The sequence below is a fragment of the Anomalospiza imberbis genome, chromosome 3 (assembly GCF_031753505.1).
Source record: "Anomalospiza imberbis isolate Cuckoo-Finch-1a 21T00152 chromosome 3, ASM3175350v1, whole genome shotgun sequence".
NCBI classification, from domain to species: domain Eukaryota; kingdom Metazoa; phylum Chordata; class Aves; order Passeriformes; family Viduidae; genus Anomalospiza; species Anomalospiza imberbis.
The window spans coordinates 7,571,737-7,598,378 of record NC_089683.1 but is presented as its reverse complement, the minus strand read 5'-3'; the positions used below and the strand labels follow the sequence as shown (position 1 = coordinate 7,598,378).

Genomic DNA, 26,642 nt, shown 5'->3' with positions numbered 1-26,642 from the left:
TTCTGTTTAAACAAGAGCCAAAAATATTGTAAGGAAACCCAAAGGAAGTCTGGAAGTTCATTCAGAACACATTTAAACATTCCTCTGGTTACAGAAGAGGTGCAGAGAAGTGCTCACACAACTGACCAGCAGCAGCAGCCCAGCTGAAATCTGAGAAATGGTATTTGAACAGAGCTACTGAGCTGTGCTGAGTGTGGAACTTAGCTTATTTGAAGTCCTGAGAGAATTTTAAACAATGAGAATAAATTCAACATACTCTTTGTTTAGCAGTAGGTGGATTTTGTAGAACTGCTTCATAGAGTAGTGATCAGAGAAAAGTTTAATGGCCAGCTACAGATGACCTGGTGCACATCATTAACCTTTGTCAAAAGCCAGTTTGATGTGGATGGAAATACTCCTATTTCGCATCACTGAAATCTGAGGGAAAACTTAATGACATACCAGCAAACACTGAGAAAAACTTACTCATTATCAAGAAAGTTTCCAATTACAGCGTGGTCTTAGCACGGCTTTTGCTGAAAATCAGTGGTTTATATGATGACCTTGCATTTGTCACATTCAACAACGTAACTCGAAATAATAACATACCTGGTGTGACAAACTGTTACCTCTATCATTTTTGAAAATTCCTAAGTTTTAATACTCAGCCAGAATCTTCATTTTATAGCCCACCTGGTACAGTTTATACTGTTTCTTCAAAAGTGAGATTTGCAAGCAAATTAAAGCTTTCAAAGGATCATTTTAATGATATAGCTATGTCGACTCAAGAATGTTAAGTTCAATCTAAATCCAGAAGTTTTTGACATCCCAACCACATTGGCCAGAAGCATTAAATAAAAAAAAAAATCCAGAAGAATGTGTTACCAAAAATATGAGCTCAGAAGTAATTTAGCTAAAAAGAAAACCTCAAGAATGATGCACACTCTCTTTTGCCCAGGAACCATAACAAGTTACCCAGGGAAAATATTTTAACTTTCCAACCCAAGCTGTGCCTTAATTATGAGTTTGTGAATTTTTCTGTAAGAACACGACTATGTGATCAAATCTGAAGTGCAGACTGATCCTACAGTAGCTATAGGCTAATAAGAGTGAGGCTCAGCCAGATTTCCAGATGGGTGTTTTTATCCCAAGAGAACTCCAAACATTGTCTAGAGGAAAACAGCAAGTGAAAGGACAAGGCCTGTCCTGTCAAAGAAGCAACTCTGGCATCATTGTGTGTTCCTAGACCCACTGGGCTGATGTAAGAGTTGGTTTAATCACAGGATGAAAAGCTGAGAGTAAAAATTGTGCTAAATTTCTCTGAGAGGAGGATTTTCTATGGGAGCAGGGGGCAAAAAAACAGGGTGTGTGTGGGGGACACCAGAAACCTTTACTGTGTTTATGTGCTAAAAAGGCAGAGAAGATGTTGACTGTCAGGTGTACAGTTTAGGATTCAGTTCTCAGCCTGTTGCTGGTAATTTTCACCTCAACCTATGTCCTGACATATATCTTGTTTCTTAGGACTGGATGACAGCTGGAATGCTGGGAGCCAGGACAAGCATATTTAGGACTGGACAGACCATGTGCTAATGCCAAAATCTTTTTCCTATCCTTTTAATGGGTATTTTTACTTAACTGACACATGTGTTAAAATTACTACAGCACTTTTCCTTATTTTACAAAACTTGAGCAAGTTCTGTAATTGCAGTGTGCCTGCACTGCTTCCCAGTCCATGTTAATTAGCAGAATCTTGTTGGAAGGTGAACTCCTACCCAATCCAGTATTTTTAGCTCACCCTACAGCACTCTTGCTATCCTCTACTGGCTGGTTGATAATGTGCTGGTTGTTTGCTGGTTAACTAGAAAAGGGTTTAAAGTACCTTGTACTATAATAAAATATTTAAAGAAAGAGCACTTGAAATACTAATCAGTTCAGCTGATGCCTGGAACTCCAAATTCCAAACACAAAGAAGAAGAACAGCAATACACCTTTGAAATGAGGTAACAAAATTAATCAAAAATAGAGGCTGCTTACACTGCTGACTTGGATCGGAATCTGTGGTCATCTTCACATAGTTTGAGGGGAAGAGACCTGTCACACCATTGATTTCTCCTTGCCACCAGTCAGCATCATCTTTGTTCAGCACATTAATCAGCTGCCCCTTGGAGAAACTGAGCTCGTCCTCATTATTCGCCGTGTAATCATACATGGCTATCACCTGGCACACTGTGAAGGAAAGAAGAGCAGAAAAGAGTTACACCAGTATTAAAACTGTTTTCTCAGTTACAAAATCACAGGAAAGAAACAACCATCTCACATGCACTGTTGCATGAGAAAAATGCCACATGATTTTATCTTGATAGATAATTGTCTTCTCTTTTCTTTTACTTCTTTAAAATTGAGCCAGCCAGAAATTCTTATTTCCACTTTATATATCTGTGAACTTTTCCATAATGAATGGACTGCATCTACTGGCCTTCCAAACACTTTAAAATGTAATTAAGTATCCTTCTCTCTTTTACTGGCTGAAAAGAGAGTGAGTTTGATTATCTTACTGCAGACACTTTTGGGGGAAATGTGGCAGAGGAAGAGGAAACATGCATTAGCTAATCATGGGTTGCTGCTTTAGTCACAGGGAAGTTTTGTCCGGTAAACCCAGGAAATTGTTGTATAAGCAAGTCATAGCTGTGGAGAACAGCATAATTTAAGCACACAGAAGCAAAAAAGCTCATTTTCTGTGAAATAACCTCATTTGTACCCAACTATTCAAATGGAAAAAGCTAGAAATAACCTGAAAATTTGCTTAGTCTCCCTCTTTGTAAGGAGAAGTGCATATAATTCCATGTGGTTTGCCAATGTTTGCTAGCTCTAAGATTTTTGCTAGCACTTGGAAACATGGAGTTTCAAAAGAGAAGAGTATGGCTCTTCAGAGCAATCATCAAAATTAAAAAGCCCAGATGGATGCCTGACCTTCACAGATACATGAACATTAGAAATAGTTACATAAAATTCTAAATGAAATACAAAATCTAATTTTTTCACCTGAGGGAGCAGCTGATGTGGTTCTTTCACTGCTTGGACCCAGCAGCTTCACATGGCTGGCAGGGAACCATCCCTTCTGTCTCTTTTTCCCTCTTGCCTGTAAATGTTTATAATGGTTATTACACAATTGAAAAACTGAATAGTCCATAGACTGGAAAATTTTGCAACAAATATGTCATAGAGTTTTGCCAACAAAAGAGAAGTGGTCAGGCTTCTAAACAGCTACTAAATGAATCTCAAAAGATGAAAATCTGACTAAAGCATAAAACAGCACAATTCAGATAAAGCTGCACCCTATCATGTTCATCCAAAATTTTTAAGTGAGATTTCAGAGTACGACTCAAATGTAGGGCTGAAAATTTCTTCTATGAATATTCCACCTATGCATCATATCCAGAGATTCTAATGAGGTCAAAGGCACTTTAACAGGACATTCTTCTTAAATCTAGATGGGGAAAGAAGTGGGAGCAGCACTTTTGCATTAAACAAGCTTCCAACTCCAGCTTCCAAACCCACCTGTTCTTTCATTAGAGTAACTTTACAGTTTAATGTTTCACCAATTAAATCCTAACCAATTAAGTAACTGTCAACTTGTCTCTTCCCCCTCCTGCCTGTTAATCAACAGTTTCTATAACTCTATACTTAGTGTTTTTTGAATTAAACCTGAGAGCACCTCCTTGCCATTCATGAAGTCACAATTATTCCTCCTTGAATCACTTACCTGCAACTCTCCTTGCCACCATCCACTGGCATTTTTCTTCAGAATAAGTATCAGCTGTCCTGGAGCAAGACTGAGCTGTTCAGTTCCTGATGCAGCATAGGCAGTAGTAACCTGAGCAATTTCTGAAAAGAAAGCAGTAATTGCATTTGTTATTTTTTCACTGCAGTAAGAGCTGGATCCACAGAAATATCCTGGTACACAACTTGCAGCTAAGAACATCAGCCACCATTAAAACACTGCCATGAACCTAAATGCTCAGAGTCACTTAAGAAACAGCCTTAAATGCTAAAAGGTTATCACACACTTACCGGGTTTCTTATTTATTGTTCCAGTTTTGCCAGCATAGTTAGAAGCCTACAAAGACAAAACAACAACCATCTTTAATGTGCAATAAAACCAGTACCGTTTACACTAAAAGCACATGGAGATTTTAACTTTAAACCCATATTTAACAAAAAAACACCCTGTACACAGAGAGAGAGGCAGTGTGACACTGGCTACAGCTCTGATTTAGCACTCAAGCTACTAAGGATTTTCTTTTCTGTCAAGCATATTAACCTCTGCTCAAAATCCCTGTGTAAGAGCTGGGTGCCAGCAGAATAAAATGGAGAGAAGATACATTGAGAATTGTTAATTCTCAGACTCTGAACTCACATCTGGATCTTTTGGTCTGACGTAATTGGAGGGGAAGATTCCAGTTCTGTTATCGATGCTCCCGGTCCACCACTCCCCTTCCTTCTGGGTCACCAGGATCTCCTCACCTTCCATGAACGTCAGGTCACCGGGCTCAGAGCTCGAGTATGGATAGAGGGCAACGTACTCTGTGCAAGGAGCACACAGGGGAGAGAACAGCTTCAGATGGGCACAAAGGGATCCCAGATGCAGATAAGGGATATCAGCATTCTCCAGTGTGCTCCCAACAGGGATCATAACAGTGTGTTCGTAACAGGGATCACACCTTCACAAGTCTGTGAACTGACCTGTCCACCTGCTTGACTGTACTCACACTTACTCTTACAGGTACACAGCTTTGTCATGAAAAAACACAGCTGCAATTAAAATATAATCGGGGAAGTGTGGAGATACTGGAGAAAAATTTCTAGTGTAATACCTGTTTTCTCTACTACTTACTGACTGTAAGAGAATGATCCACATTCAGGAGATGAATTTTTTTTTTCTCATGTCTTTACAGAACAGCATAACACAGTAGAGAACAACAGGAAGTGAACTCTGCTTATGGGTTTTCAGAAATATATTCATGCTCGAGCAGAAGTCTTAATAACAGAACGTAGGCCTATGCTCAACCTGAATTGCTTACAACCGTAAGTTCTCATTTTAGAACTTTTTTATCAACAGCCGAACATTTGCACTGTGTGTTTTGGACAAGCACTCAAAGTGCTGCTCAGAAACTCCTCACAAACTGAACTGTATTTACAAGTAATTAGCAGAACCAGACTGTAGCATTAGTTGGCTTTTTTCATGCTGTCTTACCCTCTCCTGCTGTGTAACTCTGGGTATAAGGCCTTTTGTTTACAGCTGCATAAACAGCTTCTGGTCTGCAGAAAAAAAGGAAAAAGAAAAGCTTTGTGTTACCAAGAGGCTGATCAAGAGCAAATCTCTCACTTCACATGAGACTAAGATCACTTTGGTTATATCAGAGCTGGTAGTGACTCTGAATTAACTACAAAGACTTCCCTGACTATCAAACAGTGCCAAGTATTACCGATATTTAATATATTTACGGCACCCAAGAGCACACCACTTAAAAATATAATGTGATAAAAGGGAAGAAATACATTCACAAATTATGTTATTTAAAAAAAGAAAATTAAAGATTTTAACTAAAATCTCTTATTCTAAAGAATTTCTAAGAAGTTTTAGCAAAATGCATGAACTGAACTATTTACACACAGTGGTACAGCCATCCCAGCACAGTAACCAGACTTTACCTGAACAGTTACCCTGGAGCATTAGAACAGGCATAATAATCTTTTCAAGTGAAGAAAAACACACTATTGCTAGTGCAGAGCTTACAATTAGTTTTGGGTCACTTACAAATTGGCACCTTGAGAGGCACAATGCAACTGCACTGCAAGAGAGGAGACTTGGTAATGAACAAAAAGTCTGGCACTTGATGAATAATCAAACACCACTGATGTTTCACAGCACTCAGCCTAGCAAGGCTGTCTATAGCTACACAGCAGTGACCCCAACATTACTTGGCTTGCCAGAATGAAACAGTAAAAGTCGAAAATGACACAGTGTAAATTCTAAATGGCATTTATGTTCTGCACACTAAAGCACTGCAAGAATTTTGCACTCTAAACCACCTCTTTTTGCAAACTGATTAATAAAACAACAACAAAAGTCACACTTACTCCTCTTTCTTGGTTTCACTCCCAGGTAAGAGCTTGACGTAGGACTTTGGAAACCAACCCCTTCCTCCATGTACCTCTCCAAACCACCAGTTCTCCTGCTGCTCCAGGACGGTGATGATGTCATTCTTTGAAAAATTCAAGTGGTTATCTTTTTTTGCAGTCCAAGAACAAAGTGCTTGTGCTTTTAGGTTCTCTACAGGCTGCCCCTGTAAGACAGAAGTGATGTTGTTTGACCACACTGCTCCAGTTGTTAAAAACAAACACTGGTGTATCTTTTATTGAAGGTTAAGCAACTTCATTCCTAAGTGATGGCTGAATAAATTTGTTTACATCAATGCATGCATGCAACTCAGTTTCTTATTTGTTAGAAATATCTTATGTGTCTAATTATAGGTGAAAATTATTTTAGAATTATGAAAGATTAATGTTCTTGTTCAGTGGTCCGTGGAAATATTTGGAATTACATCAATGCACACCAGTAGAATATTTAGATGAGCTTCTTTATCCTCCAGCCTGTTCAGCGCACCCAGCACTAGCAAAGTTGTGTGATGTTCTGGTTTTTCTTTAAGTCATTTTCATTAAGATGAATCTGAAATGCATCAAGTTCTGCACAAGGTACCTGTCCATGTATGGGTGAAACAGATCCAGGGGACACAGTACGTGTAAAAGCTGATTTCTGCTGCCAGGCTGTGTTAACATTCAGGCTGGAAAAGGGGATGTTTTGGTAATCAGATTCTTCTGCAGATTTACTTGGTGAAAGTGGTCTGCAAATTGAACACAAGGCATATTTATGAAATTACAACTTTTATTTAGAAAGCACCTCAAGCAGAGAACTTTTGTTTTTCAGTATCTATAAAACTGATATTCTATACAATGCAAAGCAGACTATCAAATTTTCCAAGCCAAGACTTTTAAGAAGGTTCTTCAGTAAATTTTATGCCTTTATATTGTAAAACCAAGCACATTTTGTGCCAGCTAAATTTAGAAAAAGCATTTAAACACAAACGCAACAACTCACTCTGAAGCAGCTGAGGTAGTAGATAAAGATACTGTGGGAGGAAGTAAGGCTTTCTTAGGAGATAAAGCTTTTTCTCCTTCTGGTATTTTTTCTACATAATTGCACGGAAACCAACCAAAATGTCCTTGAAAACTCCCATAAAGCCAACCAGGCTCTCCCACAGTTTTTTCATCAACCTATGGACAGGAGGAGAAATACAAAGGAAAGAGAATTAGCAGCATGAAACAAGCAGGGTACCTGGTGTGCCATCACCTGCTGGCTCTCAGACCTGAACAGGGACAGTGGCCACACCAGGATCATTTCCACTCTGCCCTGGCAGAACTGAGCTGACTTTGCCCTGTGATGATGCAGCTGCACTGGTGTCAGACACAGGTGCAGACAGACCTGTGCAGGGATACTGCACTGCTTCAAATAGGCCCCAGACGTGCACATGGGGGTCATGCAGTGCCTCTGAGCCACTCTGTCCTGCCAAAAATGCCAGTGCATTGTGCTGGATTCTGCTGAATGTGCAGCCAAGAGGCAGAGGCTGGTGAGCCCAGCAGAGCAGGAAACAACTGCTGCTGTTCTGCTCACAGATATAATTAACTCTGTCAGCTGACTGCTTCCAAAACACATCCAAAATTTCTGTTATTTACTGTGTGATTAAGTATAGAGCACCCTTAAACATTCACAGCAATCCTGAAGCTTCCATTATGCTGCAAATTAGCCAGTTAGTGAAAATTGGCTAAAAATTAGCAGCCCATCAAACACTATCAGCTGGTTAGCTTAGCTGGGGTTTGGGATGCCAGAGAAGGAGGAGGAGGCAGCTGCCTATTTCTGAAATCAGTTATCAGCAGATAAATGATACAATTACAGCTGAGAGGAAAGTCAAAGCAAAACCTACTTCTCTTGTTCCCTCTTCCATAGCTCAGTGGTATGAAAATGCAAATAAATGCTTTAACACTGTCAAACTGAAAGTTAATTTAGTCAAGTGTTTTAATATTTTGTACCACAATGCTTTATAAATTCTTCCTTATCACCTACTTGTATTAGTTACAGTCTGAATGAGGAGCAACCACACATACTTATATATTACAAACTGTATTACCACGGTTGTAAATCAGTTTTCACACATTCACCTGCAGGCAAAGATTTTCAAACGAGTGCTAGTAACTAATACACATGAAATAACACAGACTTCAGTTGAGAAGGCACAAGGCGTTTCCAATCTTATGGTCCTGCTGTAATATTACAGACAGCAAATTTCAAAAAGTGCTACAATAAATGGACACGGAATAAATTACTCGAAGTGTCTGCCTGAGGGAGTATTGATAAAGGAACATTCAAGAAAGAGAATCACATATTCATAGGATGGTTTGGGTTGAAAGGGATCTTAAAGATCACCTGGTTCCACCCCCTCCACCTTCCACTGGACACCTTCCACTAGACCAGGTTGCTCAGACAGGCAGAAATCTCTGTTAAGAATACACTGGAAAACAGTATTTAGATACAAAAGAATCTCTCACCTCTACTTGTTATATAAGTTATTTGATTTTAATTCAAATGCCATCAATAAATAATTTATGTGTCTATTAACTATGCTCGTATTTCAAGCAAACTCTCAGAAGCCAACTTGTACATGTGCAATGAGCTGCAACAACTACATTGTTTCTGATCTACTAATTTTAGAAAGTTTATGTTTAGCATTCACTGTTCTTATATTTAAAGAGATTGTCAACATATCTAGGATGTGTAAAACTCAGAGAAATATTTTGGCTGAACTAATCCCAATTTCACCTGTTTAAAAAAACCTAGAGCAGCAATCCAATTTAAATTTTGAGTAAACCTTACAATAAATTAACGCAGTGCTTTTGACCCTTAAGACTTTGTGCATCTCAAGGCTAGAGAAAAGGGTTAATTTCTACAAGTTAAATGTGAATAGCTAATCTTACCTGAATTACATCTCCAGTATTAAAGCTCATCTCATCGTGGTTCCTTGCCTCAAATGGATACAAAGCTCTGTAATTTACCAAGGCAATGGAATTCCTTGACTCTGCAGCACCAGCTGCCTTGCCTGGAAGGTAAGAAAACCAGTTACCACTCTGACACAGCTGACAGATGAGCACTCAGTTGGAGCCCCATCACTCTAAGCAACTGGTAGGAATATCAGTTCTTGCCCCAGACACAGTGCAGGTATCAGAGATCATCAGGGCATCAGTTTAACACAGCTATCATGGAAATGTAACTGAGACAATAAAATGCATTGACTTCTGCAGTGAAAAAAATCACAAAAACACAGAATGGGTTGGGCTGGAAGGGACCTTAAAGATCATCTAGTTCCATCCCCCTGCCATGGGCAGGGACACCTTCTGCTAGATATCATTAAAAATGACATTTTTATCTTCTCCTCTTTCCTTGCCACACTGCTCTGGCCAAGCCAGTGCTTTAATAAAGCCTCATTTAACAGCACTATAATGTTCCAAGACCACTATAATGTTCCAAGAGAAGATCCCATTGTTGAAACAATGAGAGTTCAGCAGCATGTTGTGAAGATTTTATTTAGAAACCTATAATACCAAAATATCATGATTTCTATTTTCTTTGTGTCTCCGTTCCCCAAGTCAGTGACTGATGTAGCAAACAGGGAATGTTTTACAAGGTTTAGCTGAGGTGTGCAAATATCTTTCAGCCTTGCTCTAATTTGATCCTTGCTGAACTCAGTGAGAAAAGTGGCTAATAAAAACTGACAAGAAATAATGGAGGATGAAATCAAACGTGCCTTCAGTGAAAATATTGTTAAAGCACTATTTTTCCAAGTCCCACAGCTAGTTAGGTCTAGTCATTCAGTTTTTTGGTTTTTTTCACCTGAGGCATTGAGTAATGCAAAAAGAAACTATATTTCACTTTTAAGAAATCACTTTTCAGAGCATTACCTGCCTGTCTCTCATCAATGAACAAACTCTCTCCATATTAGCATTCTATTTTAATGAAAGAAAGTGCAAGCTCTAGGAAAACCCTAAAATATTACTGTTCCCAGCAACTGCTATTTGTTGACCATAATCACTGGAAGATTTGTTGGCAGAGTCATAGGTGCTGAAAACTGACAGAAGTAACTTAAGTTTATAGGATCATTTATAACTGACAAAAGACATGAAACATTGCTGGTTTGGGTTCTTTTTAATTGTATCTTAGGCAAGAAGTCTGCCATAGAGTCACATCAATAATAGTACACCTGAAGAGTGAAAGAACATTCATGAAAGTAAAAGTCCAAAAGTCTAAAGATTTTGAGATTACCTTCATTTTTCCAGGGTGGCTTAAGACTTTTCCCTTCTGCTGGCTTCAACAGATCTGCAAACTTTGCATTTATGTTTATTTTAGAAGTGTGTTTCTCCACTTCTTGAGGGTTGGTTGCTTCTTTTATCTTTTTTATCTCCTCGTTCTGCTTACGCCTCTCCTCAGCTTCTTTTGCTATTTGTTCTTGCTTTCTTTTATCTTCTTCCAGTTGCCTCTGCCTTTGTTGTTCCACCTCCCTCGAGATCATGGCCTGTCTATTTTTCTCCTCCTCTGCAAGAAGCTGTTGTTTGTTTTCCCTTTCTCTCATCATGGCAGCTGCTTCTTCAGCTTTCAGCTTTTCTTGGGCTTTTTCCTGCATTCGTTCTTCCTCCAATCGCTTCTTTTTCTCTTCCTCTTCCCTTCGGATATTTTCCTGCCATCGGTTCTCCTTCTCCCGTTTTGCTTTCCTGGAAGAAAGGAATGAGAGAGGTAAGAGAACATCCATATCAAAATGAATGAGACTGTGTTCCTACAGTAATCAGGGACACTTGTCAGCAAAATTGAGTTTATGACATTGATCTGCTCTCAGGATCATCAGCTCTGCCACAGACCATGGCTTAACATGAGTGCCAGTGTGTCCCACATAAAAACAACAAACTGATTAAAATTCAATAATTTTAGTCCATCATCTGTGCAGTGCCTTCTGCCCACCTGCATCCTGATGAACAATAACTGATCCGATAATTGAACCAAGCTGGAATTAAGCTCTCCAGCAAGGCAGTATCCAAATCTCCTGACTGGAAACAATGACTTCCAAAGAGATTAATTTCACTCAGGTACATAGATAAAAATAGCCTTTGCATACTGATCTTAGCAGCTTGGTATTTTTGCCTTCAGCAGTTGTAATCTATCCAATGTGCTTATCCCTGCCAGGACCACACTGCAGCAGACAGCATCTGGAAACCTGACTGTATTCTCTGTAACTATTCAGATGTTATCCTGTGCCTCAGCCGTCTAAAGAAGTTAGTATCCAACTCAACAGTATTTTAGCTGCCAAGACTCTTCTTCTGAAAAGACCTAACCCTTTGGGCCATCTTCTTAAAAATGTCTAGATGAGACCTTTTCATCCATTCCCTGTGGGACATCAACTCTTCTGATGGGCATTTTAGTGTTTCCAAGCACGTGGCAGGATGCAGTAGGAGCTGTGCAGTGATGCTCTTACTCCATCACACAGCTGTGTCCAACCAAAAATTAACAGGCTATCACCACACATATGGCACATGGTTCTCTTAGACTGTCACAATGCTATGAAACTACATCACAGGCAGAAAAATGCTGTGATGAGCAAAGCCCATGAATCACACACACTACAAGGTCACTAGCTCTGTTTCTTTAGTCAAATCAAATATAAATAATTGAAAATCTCAAATTCAAACCCTCTTGCAAGAGTGTCACTCCACATAAAATGCTTCCTCTAAGACAACCAATAGGATGTATTCTTACATTAAAAACATAGATCTTATCTTAAAAGCCACAACAGCATTATTTTGTTCTAAGAACTGCAGCACTGATACACTCAGCCATGATTACCTTGCAGCCTCATCTTCCAGTCGCTTCTTCTGTGCGAGCTCAGCTCTTCTTTTTTGTACCTCTCTTATTTTGTCCTGTTTGATCCTGTGGAGCTGCTCCAAAGCTAATTGCTGTGTGCTATAACTTTCCCTCAGGTCCTAGGGAGGGAACAATGAAATACATAAAAGGGAATAAAGCCAATCTTTGAGAAAAGCATTCAGGCATTTAATGCTTTTTCAACCAAGTTTTAATACAAATGGCCAAAATAGTATTAAGTTATTAATAGTCCTTGGAGGTCACTGCAAAGAAAGTCAAATCATTGGAAGTATAAGAGGAGATGGCAGGTTTGCAAAGTCAGTGATGGAATTTGGGCTTTCAAAGAGCCCTTCCAGTCCTACACCTGCTGGAAATGCCAAATACGACAGAGGAGAGGGGGAGATGCAGAACTGAGTGTTCAAAGACAACATTACTGAAGGCAGTGAATGGTATTTTAAGTTACTACAAGGAGGCAGATTTCAGCTGAAAGCCAACACTGTACCATAACCTGAGAAAGCATCCTGCAGCAGGGTGCTCACCCTTGATGCTTCCTGAGTGATCAGTCCCCATGTTTAAACCAGAAAAACTTCATAAATATACCCGGCAGTCTTACCACTGTGGGAAACCACAGCTTAAAGACAGTACGTCTGACTGGACTTTTCCTGTACTTGTAAACTTCTCAGTTTTAGTCTTTTTCTTTTTGAACATATCCTTCAATTTCTACCTCACCTACCTCTGATAACAGTCTTTTTTTCCAAGCAAAAAATCAGCATGAATCTTTTGGATAATTAAATTTACAGACCGAAAAAAATCAACAATACTAGCATTACTTTAGCCTGCACTTCACCTTGTTGCAAAACACCTCTAAGATACTTCAGTCTTTTTTCTTAGGAATCCTGCTGATATACATTGAGCAATGCAACAGGTAAACCCTGACTTTTTGTATCTGATCTCATAAATACAAATAAAGATATTAAGAATTAATCCTACCACGATATGCACCTCTAGTAAACAATCATGTTGCCTAAGACATATGGTGCAATTTATATCACAAAGGCAAGATAGCACAATTGCCGTGTCATTGGAAGTCTCTGTAGCAACAAACTAAATCAAGCAATTTACTACAATTTTTTCTCAAATATATTCAGCTGGGAATATTTTTCCTTCTTATTTTGCCCAGAATTTTAGGAGCACTATGGAAGTGAACTTACATTAGAAAAACTCTCATATCTTTAAGGACAGAAAAACCCTCATGCAAAGCAAAATGAAAAGCTCAGTTAGATTGGGTTTTTTTTCCCAAAGTATTTCTGACCTCAGCAGACAAAAGTAATGTTGAAAGACAGCAAGTAGGGTTTTAGTACTGGGTTAATCTGGATGTTTGACAGCATTCTGTTTGCCATAATATATTCTGCACCCTGATGCTACTTCTAGACTTTTAAACTTGGACAAGAACTCAACTCCCTGACTCACAGCTTAAGATGGATGGATACAGGTACAGAACAAGAGATGGAAAAGTGGGAGAAGACATTGTTTCCATCTAAGACTGCTTTTTTGGTTTGTGTTACCTTAACTTACAAGAAAAATGTTTGGGTGAAACAACTTAGAGAACAAACCATTAAGGAATTTAAAAATTATAAGTCACGATTTTGCTCTCAGTATTCTGCAGTTTGGATTTCTAAGCAGGTAAGGACATTAAGTCTTAAAGAGGATATAAAAGCTAGCAGAAAGGAAAGCAGCCTACTGATTTTCTTTTGGGAAAATGTATTTAATAGAAGTTGTACATCCAAACAGAAAGGGTAAGCAGAGAAAAATTGCGAAATAATTAAAAAACAAAAAAGCCAAAGATTAGAAAATAACCTTAAGTAAGAGGAAGAGGTTGTTGAGACAGCTTAGCAGAGACAAAAGGCACTGAAGAACAGAATCATCCATATTCTCACACTGTAAGATAAGGTAGATAAAAAGCCAATTAATCTTTGCACTGTGTTTTGAAAAATATATTTTAGGGAAGACTGAACTGTGGATGCAGCCACTGAACACAGCAAGCCATGCAATAAACAAGTAACTGAAAATGCCCATTGCATGAAGCCACTTTTAAAAAGGAGATTAATTCCTTACACATTTACAAATTTTTGTGGCCTTTTTTTTTTATTGGAGAGTGCAGAGCCATCGTGCTGGCCCAGCATCAATCCATAACTTAAGGAAAAAGTTCCCACCAGTGCCACTTGGAGTAAGCTGGCAAATAAAGTTAAATGGATGTGTGCTACCTGGTGGGAGCTGCCTGAGTTTTTAGGCAGGCCAAGAGTTGCCTCAGAAAAAAAAAATTCAGAGCCAGTGGTCAACAACTCCTAGCTTACAACAAATGAACAAATATTAACAAATAAGTGGCCAACAGTTACCTTTAGGCTCATACCCAAATCTGCCACCAGACCTTGCACAGTGTACTGTGAAACTACACAGGTCTATCAACCAAAGTCAAGTGTTCAGTACACAATTCAAAAATAGCAGCAAATATGACCTCATACTGTAAGAACAGAATGTGCAAGGGCCTGAGAAACTTTAATTCTAAATCAAAAGAGTTCTAGAAGGCAAAAGGTGAGAGTGAGCAATAGTTGAGTCATGCAAAGCAATAGTTAGCAAGAGACTGATATTTTAGTACATTAGCAATATGTTTGCATTTTTATTGTATTATTTACTCCAAGACTTTTGATAATTCTTATTTGACACTAAGTTGTGGAAAACGTTTTGGAAGCCTGGTGAAAGTGGCACCAATCTTTATGACTGGATGGAAAAATGAAATAGAGTGCTCACAAGTGTAGGATATTTAGATAATGCAAGTACCTTAAGCTGACTGTTAAATTCATCCATTTCAGCAAGCTTAGAAGCAGTTTCCTTCTCAAGGGCATCTAGTTGTTCCTTAAGTCTTTGGCATAATTCTTCCTTTTCTTGGGACTTCTTGTGCACTGAATTGACTCCTGTACCTGCATAAGGAAAGACAAGCAATTTTACAAGTGTTTCTGGGGTTTTTTTTTCATTTTTTCCCCTCCAGTTTTTAATCATTGTTTTTTTTTCCTATTATATATATAATCAAAACCTCCTTCCTCATAAAAATTCCTTGATTTACCTTTCTATTCATATACTGCACAAGGAAGAAATATCCCCAACACTGAACTAAGCCACAAAAGCATTCCATGCAATACATACAGAGTAATTTACAAGTTTGTTTTTTTTTTAACATCAGACCAACTCATACCAAGTTTCCCTAGACAGAGACTTCCAGTGTAATTTGAAGTAAAGACCAATGTAAACTTTACATAAATGAACTCACTTGAGTTCAGACTACCAAAAAAGGACAAATTGTGATAATATCTGTGAGCTACACAGTCTGTAAAAATAAAGTTTTAAGCAAATCTGTGCTTTCTTGCCAAAATGTGTTTGTTTGTCCCTTATTTGGAACATGAAGGAGATAATGGAATGCAAATGAGACAATGGCACTAAACTGGGAAGATGTAGAAGTGAAGGTGTTATTAACACCTCTGTACCCCTCAGCCTTGATTACAAAGGATGAGAAATCAGCAAGACAATCAAGAATAGAACTCATGTGCAGACACTTACTCTGAGTGTTTTCAAGTTGAGCATTTTTTATCCTTTCATTTAACAACTGCTTTTCAGGAACCAAATATATTAGTTTATTCTGATAATCCTGTGGATGTTAAAGAGAACATAACAATTTTTTAATATTGTTTATGAATCATTAAATAAAAGTGAGAGACTTTTCAAACATGGTTCAACTCATCCTAATGAAACAGGGATGCAAGTGATTATTACTGGATAAAGAAAAAAAAAATTCTATATTCTTAATAGAAATAATATTAAAATTGAAACCTTTTGACCCCAAACCATTAACACAGATGGAAAAATATTTAACAAACATGCTAAAAGTGTAAATATTATCACAAGACCATTTAAGGTGACTGCCCCAAACCTAACATAAAACAGTAAAAATATGAAGTTTCCCTGATGAGCAGAAACATCACATAAAAATAGAGCAGAGGATAATTCATGGTAGTCAACTGATTAGAAGTAATTAGTGTCTTGTTACTCAAATAGAGAAGAAAAAAGATCAAAGAGCAGCAAGGTAATTCAACCTAAACACCAACTTTGTCTGAACACAGGACAACATTCCTCAAAAAAATCTGAGTCTGGAGCCATAGAAGAATTCAAAATTAAAGAGAAGTCTCTAGTATCAGTCCACAAATAAATACCAGAAGTTTTCACAGCTATTATTTAATTCTCAGCTCATTTTAGTACATATAATCATTTGTTTAACACCACAGACAAAACTAAAAGCCTCTGCAATGCTGACAGTCTTGCCTATTTCCTCTCTCCACTGCAATCCAACTGACTGCATATTCCTCCCTAGGAAGATACATTTTCAACAGCATTAGAGAAACACAGAATATGGTAAAAGAAAACCATAAGCTTAACAAAGTTACACACCTCCAGCTGTTGCTGTAGTTGCTTGACTTCCATGATTCCTTGGTCATATTTTCTATCCAAAGCCTCCAGCTCAGTTTTTCGCATTTGCTTTTTGCTACGAATATCCTGCAACCTGCCTGAGATCTGCTGATGTTTGTCAGTCTGGAAAGAAAGCAAGAGACAGATTACACCACATATGGCAAAAATCCCTTGGCTATGCCTGTGGGCAGGTTAGTTCACAACCAGTTCTCTAAACAATCCAAAATACCTGCTTTAGATTTGTCATCCAAAACAGAGTGGAACTCCTAGTGGGCCATTAATGCAGGTATTAATATTTGTATAATTTAAAATACTGTATTTCAGCTTATGTGGTGAAATTTCTGTCTTACCAGGGCTTCTAATTCAAGATTAAGGCTCTTCTTTTTAGAGGTCAACTTGACAATTTCTTCTTGTTCCCTGTTACGTTGATTAAGAAGTTCTTGGCGACGGATTCTCTCCCATTCCAGTCGTCGCTGGCGCTCAAGCTCCTGCTTTGCTGCCTGAGGAAAAGTTGCATTACCTTAAATTACAGTGGAGATGCAGAACTCAAGAGACCATGATTTAATATAATGTGCTCTATTTCTAAACAGCACAACAGCAACACAACATAATGTCTTCTCTAAAGTGCTCGAGGACATGTCAGCATCAAAGAACGCAGGAAGTGATCCTATAAGATTCTTCGTGCCACACTCCTGACTCTGGATGAAAAAAAGCTTCATAATTCAGAAAGTCTTCCCAGCTTGGAATGTTGCCCATAAACCAGCACATTGACAGGTACTGCTCGTAACCTCCTTTGAGTATTTCACAGAACTACATAAAATATGGAAGAGTGATGGGTGCACTGAGACACCAAGTAGAAGCAAATTTGTCTCAAGTTCTGCTGTCAAAATGTTATCAATTATGAATTCAGTAGAGTCTTGTCTGGAATACAAATTTTAGCAAAATGCAAGAAATATGCCCAAGAAAATCTCATCTGTCCTATGAAGTATCTGAAAATCTTTAACCAATATAATAGGTTTAAGAACCCATTTATAACAAATGGTGTTCTCTCTCCAAGACAACCTGGCATCAGCCAGGCCAGGAGACAGAACCAAGCCAGCACTCAAACCCTGGATGCTTTATGCACGTAGACATTCCTTAGAGCATTAAAAAGAAATGTTAAGAAAACAACCTCCCGCCTTTCTATTTCTTTCCTCCTTTCTTCTTCCCTTTGTCTCTCCAGCTCTCGTTGTCTCTCCAGCTGCCTTTCCATTTCCAGCTGCCTCTTCCGTTCCTGCTCCTGGCGTTCCCTCTCCCTTCGCTCCTGTTCTTCCCGTTCTTTCTGAGCCTTTCTTTCAGCCTCCCTCTGCTGCTGCTCCAGCAGGACCTGTCGGCGTTTTTCCAGCTCCATATTTCCCCTCTCATAGTTGGCTTTCCTTTTGTCCTCAAATGTCACTAAAATAAAGAAAGGTCGTTATTTCTGCCCTGCGCAAAACACCGCTCTCAAACAAGGACCTCAGTTATGCCACTAAAGATAGATACTTCTTGGCAAGCTCAGTCATGGATGATGTAAGCATCTTCCATTTGTTAAAGTATTATTTTTCTGTTCAAAAATACCTCTGAATTTTCCTAAGTATATTCCAACTGGGGGAGAAAAAATAAAAGAAGAAAAATTTCCAGTTTCAAAACGACCACAAAAATTACTTGAATGTTACAGGAAAGCCTCTCACTCTAAAGAATGAAAGAGGAAAGAATGCTAGAGGAAAACATAAAAGAACAGCTTTTATAAGCTGGGAGATTCTGTCTGCTGTTAAAAAGGTTTTCCAATGTGCAGGAAACATTAAAACATGGATAAAGAGCTCAGTTTTTAAGTGCTCCCTATAAGAGTTCCTTGAATTAAAACTATGAAAAACCAAAACAGGATCAAGCTCAATTACTGCACACAAGGATAAAGAGACACAAAGGAATGGTTTAGGCCCCCAGCAACCACCCTTCCAAAAAGAGAGGCAAGTCCTGTCTTGCAGTGTCCCTGTAACATTGTCAGTAACAGAATTTATGTTATGTTCAAACTGCTTCCATTTTGCAGAGAATTGAACTACACTGGACTCCCCTGCTTTCAGAATGGCCAGTAATGCCAGGAACTTTCAAATGAAAAAAAAAAAAATTGCAGTAGCACAGCAGTGTCTGGCCATGAAGGGTTTATTTTCCAGAATACATTATTAATCAGCACTTTTCCTTTCCTACAGCTAAAAATAGCCCCTGTCCCTGCCTTCTCAATTCTATTAGATGTAACAGGCTGACTACACCCACTTAACAACCTTCCTAGCATCCCAGTTAAAAGGGATCTAGCTCCTGAAATGAAGCTCTCCATGGATAGGATTAATTCTTCCATTTTCTAAAGGTTTCAATGCCCCTTCAAAACCAGCCCCATATATTAAGAACATGAACCCTGTTTTTTACCTGGCTGTTTTTTCTGTGGCTCCTCCTCTTGCACAGGTTGGTAAGATGGCAGAGTTCCATTTATATTTTCAGTATATTTTCCACTCCTGGAGGGGAAGAAAACCCCACCCCGTCATTGTTAGAGAAACAGCACAGTTGTGTTAAATATATTACATTTCACTGCTCTCAGTGATTACCTGAAAGAAGGTGGCACCAGCTCAAGGGGCAGAGTCAGGGGCAGTGGCTGCCCAGCTTTGGCCATGTCCGTGAGGTGCATGGCCAGCACAAACTCATCAGCCTTCAGCTGCCCATCTCCATCTATATCAGCCAGGGACCTGCAGGGGTTCAGCAGCAGCACCAATTAGAACCAAACATCACAATCACTCACAAATTACAGCTGAAACACAGCACTGTGGAAAAGCAATTTTTAAAACAGAATTCCTGTGGAATGTTTTGGTAAAAATACTTAGAGTTAATAACATAAATAATTGATGAAGGGAGGTATTATTTGGTTTAATCACATACTGTTATTCAGACCACAGAAACATGGAGAGGTTTGGGTTGGAAGGGACCTTAAAGATCATCCAGTTCCAACCCCCTGCCATGGGCAGGGACACCTTCCACTAGACCAGGTTGCTCCAAGCTCCATCCAGCTTGTCCATGAACACTTCCAGGGACTGGGAATCCACAGCTTCTCTGGGCAGCCTGTTTCAGTGCCTCACCATCCTTACAGTGAAGTATTTCTTCCTAACAGCCAATCTGAACTGTTCTCTTTCAGTTTGAAGCTATTCCTCCTTGTCCTGTCTCTACAGGCCCTTGCAAATAGTCTCTCCCCATTTTACTTTGGCTATTTTCAGCTGAAGCTTTCTTTTCAGCTTCACTGAAACATTCTCTTCTCCAGCCTGAACAAATGCAATTCTCTTACATTTTCATAAAACACTGAAAGTAAGAAGTATCTCTTGCTTTATTGCATCCAAATAGAAGAGCTGGAAAGTGAATCCAGGACTGTTCTTAACCAGCTCAAAATGCTAGAAACTACTTCTTCAATTTTTTTTTTTGAAGCCAAAGAAAACATTGCATAAAATTACATCAAACTCTGTAAGAGGAAGCTTTGCATAGAATTTTTTTTTTCCCTTGTGTCTCCTTGACAGTGCAGGAAGACATGAGCTGGTGCAGAGTAACTTGCAGTGGGTAGGAAAGGGATCACTACCCCCTCTAAGGAGCAGGAGATCCTATGAGCCTACAAAATGTTTCCCACAAACTGGTGGGGCTGGTGTGCTGTGTGTGTGTTTGTGTGAAACCAGTGAAATGCAAGAAAGCAGGAGCCTCTCTCAAAGATCTGTCTGTACAGACAGAATTGCTGAAATGTGTCCTTAGACTGAACCTAAGTGAAATGCTTAGTAAAAACACAGGTCATTAAAAAAGCAGTTTAAAAACCCGATGAAAAAACAAAAAGGAAACAACAAAACAAACACCAAAAAAACAACCCATCACACACACATGCCACAGTGAAAAACAAAAGCAGGAGATGATGATATTATGTTATGTTCACACACCAGCACTATTCACACGTAATGGTAATTACTGAAGTAATGGTGCTGTTAACAAGCACCCAGTAAAAATATTGGTAATTTCTTACAGCAAAACTGAAATTTGGGCTGTTATTTCTCTCTACAGAGCTCCTTCCATTGGCTACTGATACCTTCAGGATACACATCCAGAAGGAAAAGAGCCACTGCACACCTGATTTATTCCCCCAGGCTCCAGAGAGGAGCAATACAACCCCACACTCCACATTTATCTTCACAGCATGAAACCAAACAAGCTGAGCTTTGCTGCTGCTAGAGACACAAATGACTGTCCTGGGACAGAGGAAGAAGAAAGGCAACTCAAGAGGAGACATAAAGCTGTTGTGAATTCTGCTGGGCCACTAAATTTCAGGTATAACATCTGAGTTATGTCTGAAGGTGTAAGCTAAACTGCCATGTCCAGCAGAGCAGATCACTCAAGCCTTCAGACAACTCTCACCGCTTTCATCAGCACAATAAAGGCAAGTTTTAACAAATGTGTAATAAACAGATATCTTTATGGAAACTGCAGTAAAACTCAAAAAAGCTGAAGGGTTACTTAGTTTTTAATCTTCCTCCATACTTTAAAACTATCAACCTAGATTTCAGAATCCTGCTTTGGAAAGGAACCAGGCCTCAGCTCAGCAAGAGCATCCCTGGGTCAGAAATTGAAGTTAGCATCTCTTCTATTTTATAGAGTTTAACAAAAACACACAAAGAATGAAAAACTGAACTATCTCAAGGTGCCTTTTAGAAACGTATCTAGTGAACAAACGTAGTTTAACTAGCAGCTCAGTTTCTGTTTATGATTTTAGATCTGTGGTATCTCTTTATCACTTATTTAATAAAGTACATTTCTTCTCTTAACACCATGAAGACATTGAATCAGTAACTAACTAAACTCACCAAATAGTAGCCAGCTGAGTCTGTGAAAGATTTGATTGCAGAAGGGCATTCCTTGCTTGAAATCCTTAGTGAAAGTGTAAAAGATTTTTATTAAAATAAACACTTCAAAGACTGACATAAGGCAAAAAATGGGTCACGAACTGGGACATGTTTATTTTTAATATTAATAGAATCCATTTTCATCAGTTGGTTTTACTTCCAAGCTTAACAACAGGCATTATAACCTGAACACAATGGAGATGTAAGTATTCTCGTGTACCTTTTTCCATCCAGAGCACCTAACAGAAAAGCTAACATGAAAAATGGGTATTTATGGTAATCCCCACAGCTGTCACAAAAGCACAGCTGACTGTTTGCCTAAACCTTGAGCTATAACCTGGAGAGCTTTCCTTGGTAGCAAAGAATCAGATATATTTCTAGACATGTGGAGGAAACCTTCAGTCCAAAATCGACTGAGCAAGATTAAAACATTGACACCCTTTCCTTAAGGAAATAATTGTCCTCCACTTTTGTAGGCAAAGGAACTGAGGCAGAGTGCTTATTCAAAATGGGAAATCTAATGCAGACACACAAGACACACATACTGACTTTGCACCTCCTGACTGCTCAGCCAGCACTCTCTACTCACTGCATTGCACCCGAGGAACCCCAGTTTGTGAGAACTTTTGTAAAACTCTCCTCTTGTATTAACTTGGTATGAAGTCTTTTGAAGCCACCATAATGCTGTGGTCCAGCACAGATGTCATTGGAAATCAACAAGGACTCTCTTAAATTACTTTGGAAAAAATCCAAGCAATGGCTGCAGTTTTGCAGGGTCTTTCCCAAGCTGCTTTCTTTCAAAAGATAAAGCCCAAGTATCTGAGCATTGACTGATACAGGAGCACATGGCACAAAAATGATGGTGGATGTCCCCCATTTTCACAAGAAAGAGTCTCAGCCCAAAGAATGATGTCTGAAAAATGCCTGCTGACTTTTTACAGAGCTGAACTCCACAGCCTTGTGGTTCTCAGGCTCCTCTAGTCAGGTTCCACTACTCCAGGCTTCCCCTATTCCCTGCCACAGCTGCTGCAGCTTCCCCAGTGTATTTGACTCCTCCAGGTATAACACAAAGCCCAAGTCAATTAACTGAAGGTTATTTCCATTCCTTGGCTGGCTGAAATTCACTCCGTCCTGCAGAGGTCTGAACACCAACATTTCAGCTTTTATTTCACATGCAAGTCAAATCCCAAGTTGGGATTCCATCCTTCAGCCTGTGATGTTCAGAGGCAGGAAACACTCTGGTTTTCCCAGTCCATACCAAAAGTCATACTCACCTGATAAATATCCACTCATACTTTTATCAAGACTGTTAAATTTCTGTCTGTATTTTAATCTGGAGGCTTGAGGAACTGCCCAGTCTGAGGATGTAATCTTTGGTGAATTCCCAGCTAGTGATGCACTAGAGGAAGAATTTGAACTGCAATATAATTTCAAAACAAAACAAAACCAAAGCAAAAAAACAAAACAAACCAACCAACCAAATATTAAAGGAAAACCAAAAGAGAAAAAGAGATAAAGAAATAACTCTAAATCACTTGGCTTAATAAAGAGGCATTGGAACAGAAGACACATAGCATGTTCCACTAACATGAAACAACTTCCAGTAACATGAAACAACAAAGTTTTACTTCTGCTAACTTGCTATAAAGAATTTCATCACAAATATGGAATTTCACAGACAAAGTAGGAATATATTTGTAAGGAAACAACATGTTGATTAGAAAATCCTTTTCCTTTGGTATCACAGGCACTAATGCACATAATTGATCCTTCTACCACTGCAAAATTATAGTATAGGAAACCACGGGAAAACACCTCCACTATCCCAAGAGTGTTTGGTCTATGTTTAAGTAACTTTAAGAGGCTTGTAAATTAATAACCATGGGAATAAAAATGGATCTGATGAACTCATAACCAAAAGCAGCTTCTAAAGCTGGTTTTAATCACCATATTCCAGCTCTGCCTCTTCTTTCTGTGTCAATGACATGCTGAGGGGAGCTTTTCCAACTCAGTCAGTTTCTGCAGAATAGTGCTGATGGAGGATTTAGATATACATCAAACTTCCATCTAAACTCCCAGCATTTTCAGTGTCCCATCTCCAAAAATCAGACAAACATAGGAGAGCTGAATCCAGCCTGCCTTGTTTAAGGTAATCTCCTGCTCTGTCAAGTAAAAGAAAAAACTCTGAAGTGCCATCCAAGGCAATATAGAATGCTGACAGAAACAAAGCCTCTCCAGCACAATGCTGGATTGACATCCCCTGCATGGAATGAGACTACATGATGGGGACAATGCTGCCAACAATAACACTGGAGAAGGGCTCCTTTGTACAGCACCAGCAACAGAAAGCTTTCCAATTAAAAAAAGACAACCAACCAAAAAAAAGATGGTTCCAGGCATATGCCATGCCTAGTCACCTTACAGGACATCTGCTGACATCAGGTGTGTGAGGAGCCCAGATCATGCACCCCAGACTCTGAGTTACTTGGGGAACTGAGCTGGGGCGGAGGTGCCCTCAGGACCATCTTTTGGGAGACACCTCTGGATGCCTCACTGGATAGATAAGCCCAGTCCCTCACTTTAGTCTATGGCAAAGCTCTAAAATCAGTGAACTAGATCAGCTGATTATAAAGACTGATAATCTTCTATTATTCATAAAACAAATTCACACATAAATATTGATAACAAATCCAATTCTTACATGCCTGCTGATTACATGGTGCCCTCTATAATGAATGAGCACATAATGCACAAACATTGCTTTTATAACCACTTAGTAAGGTTTGTTTCTATTTACTAATGAAGTACATTCCCTTCTTTTTGGCACTGCTCATCTGACCTCCTCACCTACTTTGGATATTTTGTCAATTTACTGAAAATATTACTTACTGTGCATATGAAAACAAAATCTATTTTTATACTTGATAGGGCATATTAAATTGACTGATTTTTAACAAATGTACTTTGAGAACAGAAACGCTCTGTAAGTTTTGGAAGGTATACTACTTAAATGTAAGATACAACCATTTTAAACTTAACTTCCATACCTGCTAGATCCTAAATCAATTAGTGACTGTGCCTTCTGCATACTGGAACCACCAAATCCTCCTGTCACGGGGCCTAAAGAACCAGTATGAGGCAGTGCTGGAAGAAGAAGAAACAAAAAATTAACCCCAGAACTGTAAAGCAACTGGGTATAAGATAATGCTTCATAATCAACTTCACTTTGATAGAAGTAAGAAAAGCTAATCAGTGTCTTGTTATGATTAACTAATTAGAACAGAATTAACAAATGTGAACTTTGGAGAAAAAACATTTATAGGGTTTTCTGTTGGTTTTGTTTATTTTTTTTTAAACTCTCATACATGTGTTAGCATTCCTGTCTGAAATTAGCCACAGGGAAAACAAGATTCACAATTCTGAGAGCAAGTGCTGGACTGGGCTATACTTACTTGAGGAGAAAGGAACGGACAAAGGCTGCAGAAGGCTGGATGTTCCATTTGGCAACGAGGAGGTACTGACAGAAGGCACCAGGGGAGCAGAGATAACCAAAGGAGGAATGGAAGTCATGGAGGTCAGAGACATGGGAGCTAATGGTGTGATCGCAGACATAGACGTTGGCATGGACAGATTTGGCATACTACCCATTCCTAGAGCAAAATCCAATAATTCAGGGTTTAACATTGCAGAGGCTTCAGCAAGAAATTGGATCCCTTATGTGAGGCAGAAACTACACAAAGCAACTGGTGTCTGGAATACAATGAGTTAAAACAGATACTCATGTACAATATTTACTTTTTCTCTAAATTTAGGCAAGACAGCTCACAGGGGAAAATACACTGAAGAACAGGAATTTAAAAAGAAAAATCTTGAAAAGCAAATTCATTCTCAATGTCGGTTTAGCTACTATTTTCACAACAAAGTAAGATCTGGTTTTCTATAATTGCACCCATACCTATTTCTTCAACAAGCCTGGTCTCTGAGAGAGAATTACAACCTCAAAACAGTGACAATCCTCCCCAGGGAAAAGCTGCTGCTGCTTCTGAACTAAGTCTTTTCCAACTCTCAGCCTTGGAAGAATCCACAGGGGTGAAAAGTCCTTATTAGGGACCCATGCTTAGCAAAGGGTTTCTAGAAGCAGCTGCCTGAGGCAAATTAGGGCACTTGAATTACTGGCTGCACCTTGTGGAAGACAACAGTGCTGGTGAGATGATGGAAAGTTACAGAGGTAACTGTATGCCAACCACAGCTCCCTGTAAATGCATGCCCTTGTAGCCAAACACACAAGATTTGGTGACGGGCAGACATTTAAAATCATGTATGTAATTAATATATGCATACATTTAATTTCAGCGTAGAAGTGCGCACGCATTTTGTAATCCAGCTCAAGTCATTGTGGATATTTTGTGCTATAAAATAACACAATAACAAGCACGCACTGAATCACCAAACACTATCAGAAAAAAAAGTAAAAGTAATTCTTTCAGTTAATCATATAACCAAAACAGTCTGATTCACTGTGAAAAAATATGTAAAATAGCTGTTCTACCAAAACCTACCAAACCTTTGACTAAATTTAACTTTAAAACTCCCATGTATAAACAGGTGACTGAGTAGGAGGAAGACAAAAAAAGACCACCAGTACAAAATGAGAGCCTGCAAGGCAGATGGCAGATGTGAGTGGCCTTCTTGTCAAAACTGAATAAATGCTTTTCTTTATTAAAAATCTTTAAAGAATCAAATTTTCAAAAATATCAAGAAAGTGACATGGTGAATTTCCTAAATCAGAGTGTTTCACACTGATTCACTAAACTATCATGGTCAAATTAATGCTTTTATTTGGCTGCAATTAACTGTGGTTTTTTTACCTCTGAACACTAAGTAATTATATATTCATAAGTACCAAAGCGAGCTGACATTAGTGGTGAAAACACTGGAGTTTGTTTCATGACAGGAGGGAGAACTGAAGGCAAGTGCTGTCCTTGCAATTTCAGCTTGATGAGTTTCATAGCTATAGAGAACTCCAGTTGATCCATTTTTCCATCCTTGTTCAGGTCCGAGAGTGTCCTTAAAAGAAAAGAAAATAAAATTAGAAAAGAAACAGAAATATAAGATTTTTGATCTGTGAGAAGCTCTCCTACTAGATTTATTTACTGGTTTTACACAGGAAAACAAGAAACTTATTGCAAAGTAAATTTTCT

General features: G+C 38.8%; 2 protein-coding genes across 10 annotated transcripts in view; one reads left to right on the top strand and one right to left on the bottom strand.

The window, feature by feature from the left end:
* The window catches only part of FAM228B (family with sequence similarity 228 member B), a 36,633-nt gene extending 28,539 nt beyond the window's left edge, over positions 1 to 8,094 (top strand). Inside the window, exon 9 of the mRNA XM_068183329.1 lies at positions 6,146 to 8,094. The gene's annotated coding sequence lies outside the window, so the exon portion shown is untranslated. The remainder of the gene's footprint in view (positions 1 to 6,145) is intronic.
* Positions 1 to 26,642, bottom strand: part of ITSN2 (intersectin 2) — a 79,967-nt gene that overhangs the window by 19,333 nt on the left and 33,992 nt on the right. For 5 of the 9 annotated variants that reach the window (XM_068183322.1, XM_068183319.1, XM_068183328.1 and 2 more), the window contains exons 5-29: positions 26,345 to 26,508; positions 24,894 to 25,091; positions 24,489 to 24,585; positions 22,716 to 22,858; positions 21,403 to 21,466; positions 19,126 to 19,263; positions 18,950 to 19,035; positions 17,682 to 17,944; positions 16,861 to 17,010; positions 16,493 to 16,633; positions 15,608 to 15,695; positions 14,834 to 14,973; positions 13,853 to 13,933; positions 11,981 to 12,117; positions 10,412 to 10,857; positions 9,070 to 9,191; positions 7,139 to 7,314; positions 6,740 to 6,884; positions 6,121 to 6,326; positions 5,234 to 5,298; positions 4,397 to 4,563; positions 4,051 to 4,096; positions 3,743 to 3,864; positions 3,022 to 3,118; positions 2,014 to 2,205 (exon numbers count right to left, since the gene is read on the bottom strand). In XM_068183322.1, the coding sequence (XP_068039423.1) occupies positions 2,014 to 2,205; positions 3,022 to 3,118; positions 3,743 to 3,864; positions 4,051 to 4,096; positions 4,397 to 4,563; positions 5,234 to 5,298; positions 6,121 to 6,326; positions 6,740 to 6,884; positions 7,139 to 7,314; positions 9,070 to 9,191; positions 10,412 to 10,857; positions 11,981 to 12,117; positions 13,853 to 13,933; positions 14,834 to 14,973; positions 15,608 to 15,695; positions 16,493 to 16,633; positions 16,861 to 17,010; positions 17,682 to 17,944; positions 18,950 to 19,035; positions 19,126 to 19,263; positions 21,403 to 21,466; positions 22,716 to 22,858; positions 24,489 to 24,585; positions 24,894 to 25,091; positions 26,345 to 26,508 (3,674 nt within the window). Of the gene's footprint in view, positions 1 to 2,013; positions 2,206 to 3,021; positions 3,119 to 3,742; positions 3,865 to 4,050; positions 4,097 to 4,396; positions 4,564 to 5,233; positions 5,299 to 6,120; positions 6,327 to 6,739; positions 6,885 to 7,138; positions 7,315 to 9,069; positions 9,192 to 10,411; positions 10,858 to 11,980; positions 12,118 to 13,852; positions 13,934 to 14,833; positions 14,974 to 15,607; positions 15,696 to 16,492; positions 16,634 to 16,860; positions 17,011 to 17,681; positions 17,945 to 18,949; positions 19,036 to 19,125; positions 19,264 to 21,402; positions 21,467 to 22,715; positions 22,859 to 24,488; positions 24,586 to 24,893; positions 25,092 to 26,309; positions 26,509 to 26,642 lie in introns of those variants that run through there. The other 4 variants (XM_068183323.1, XM_068183327.1, XM_068183324.1 and 1 more) reach the window with 4 other exon arrangements.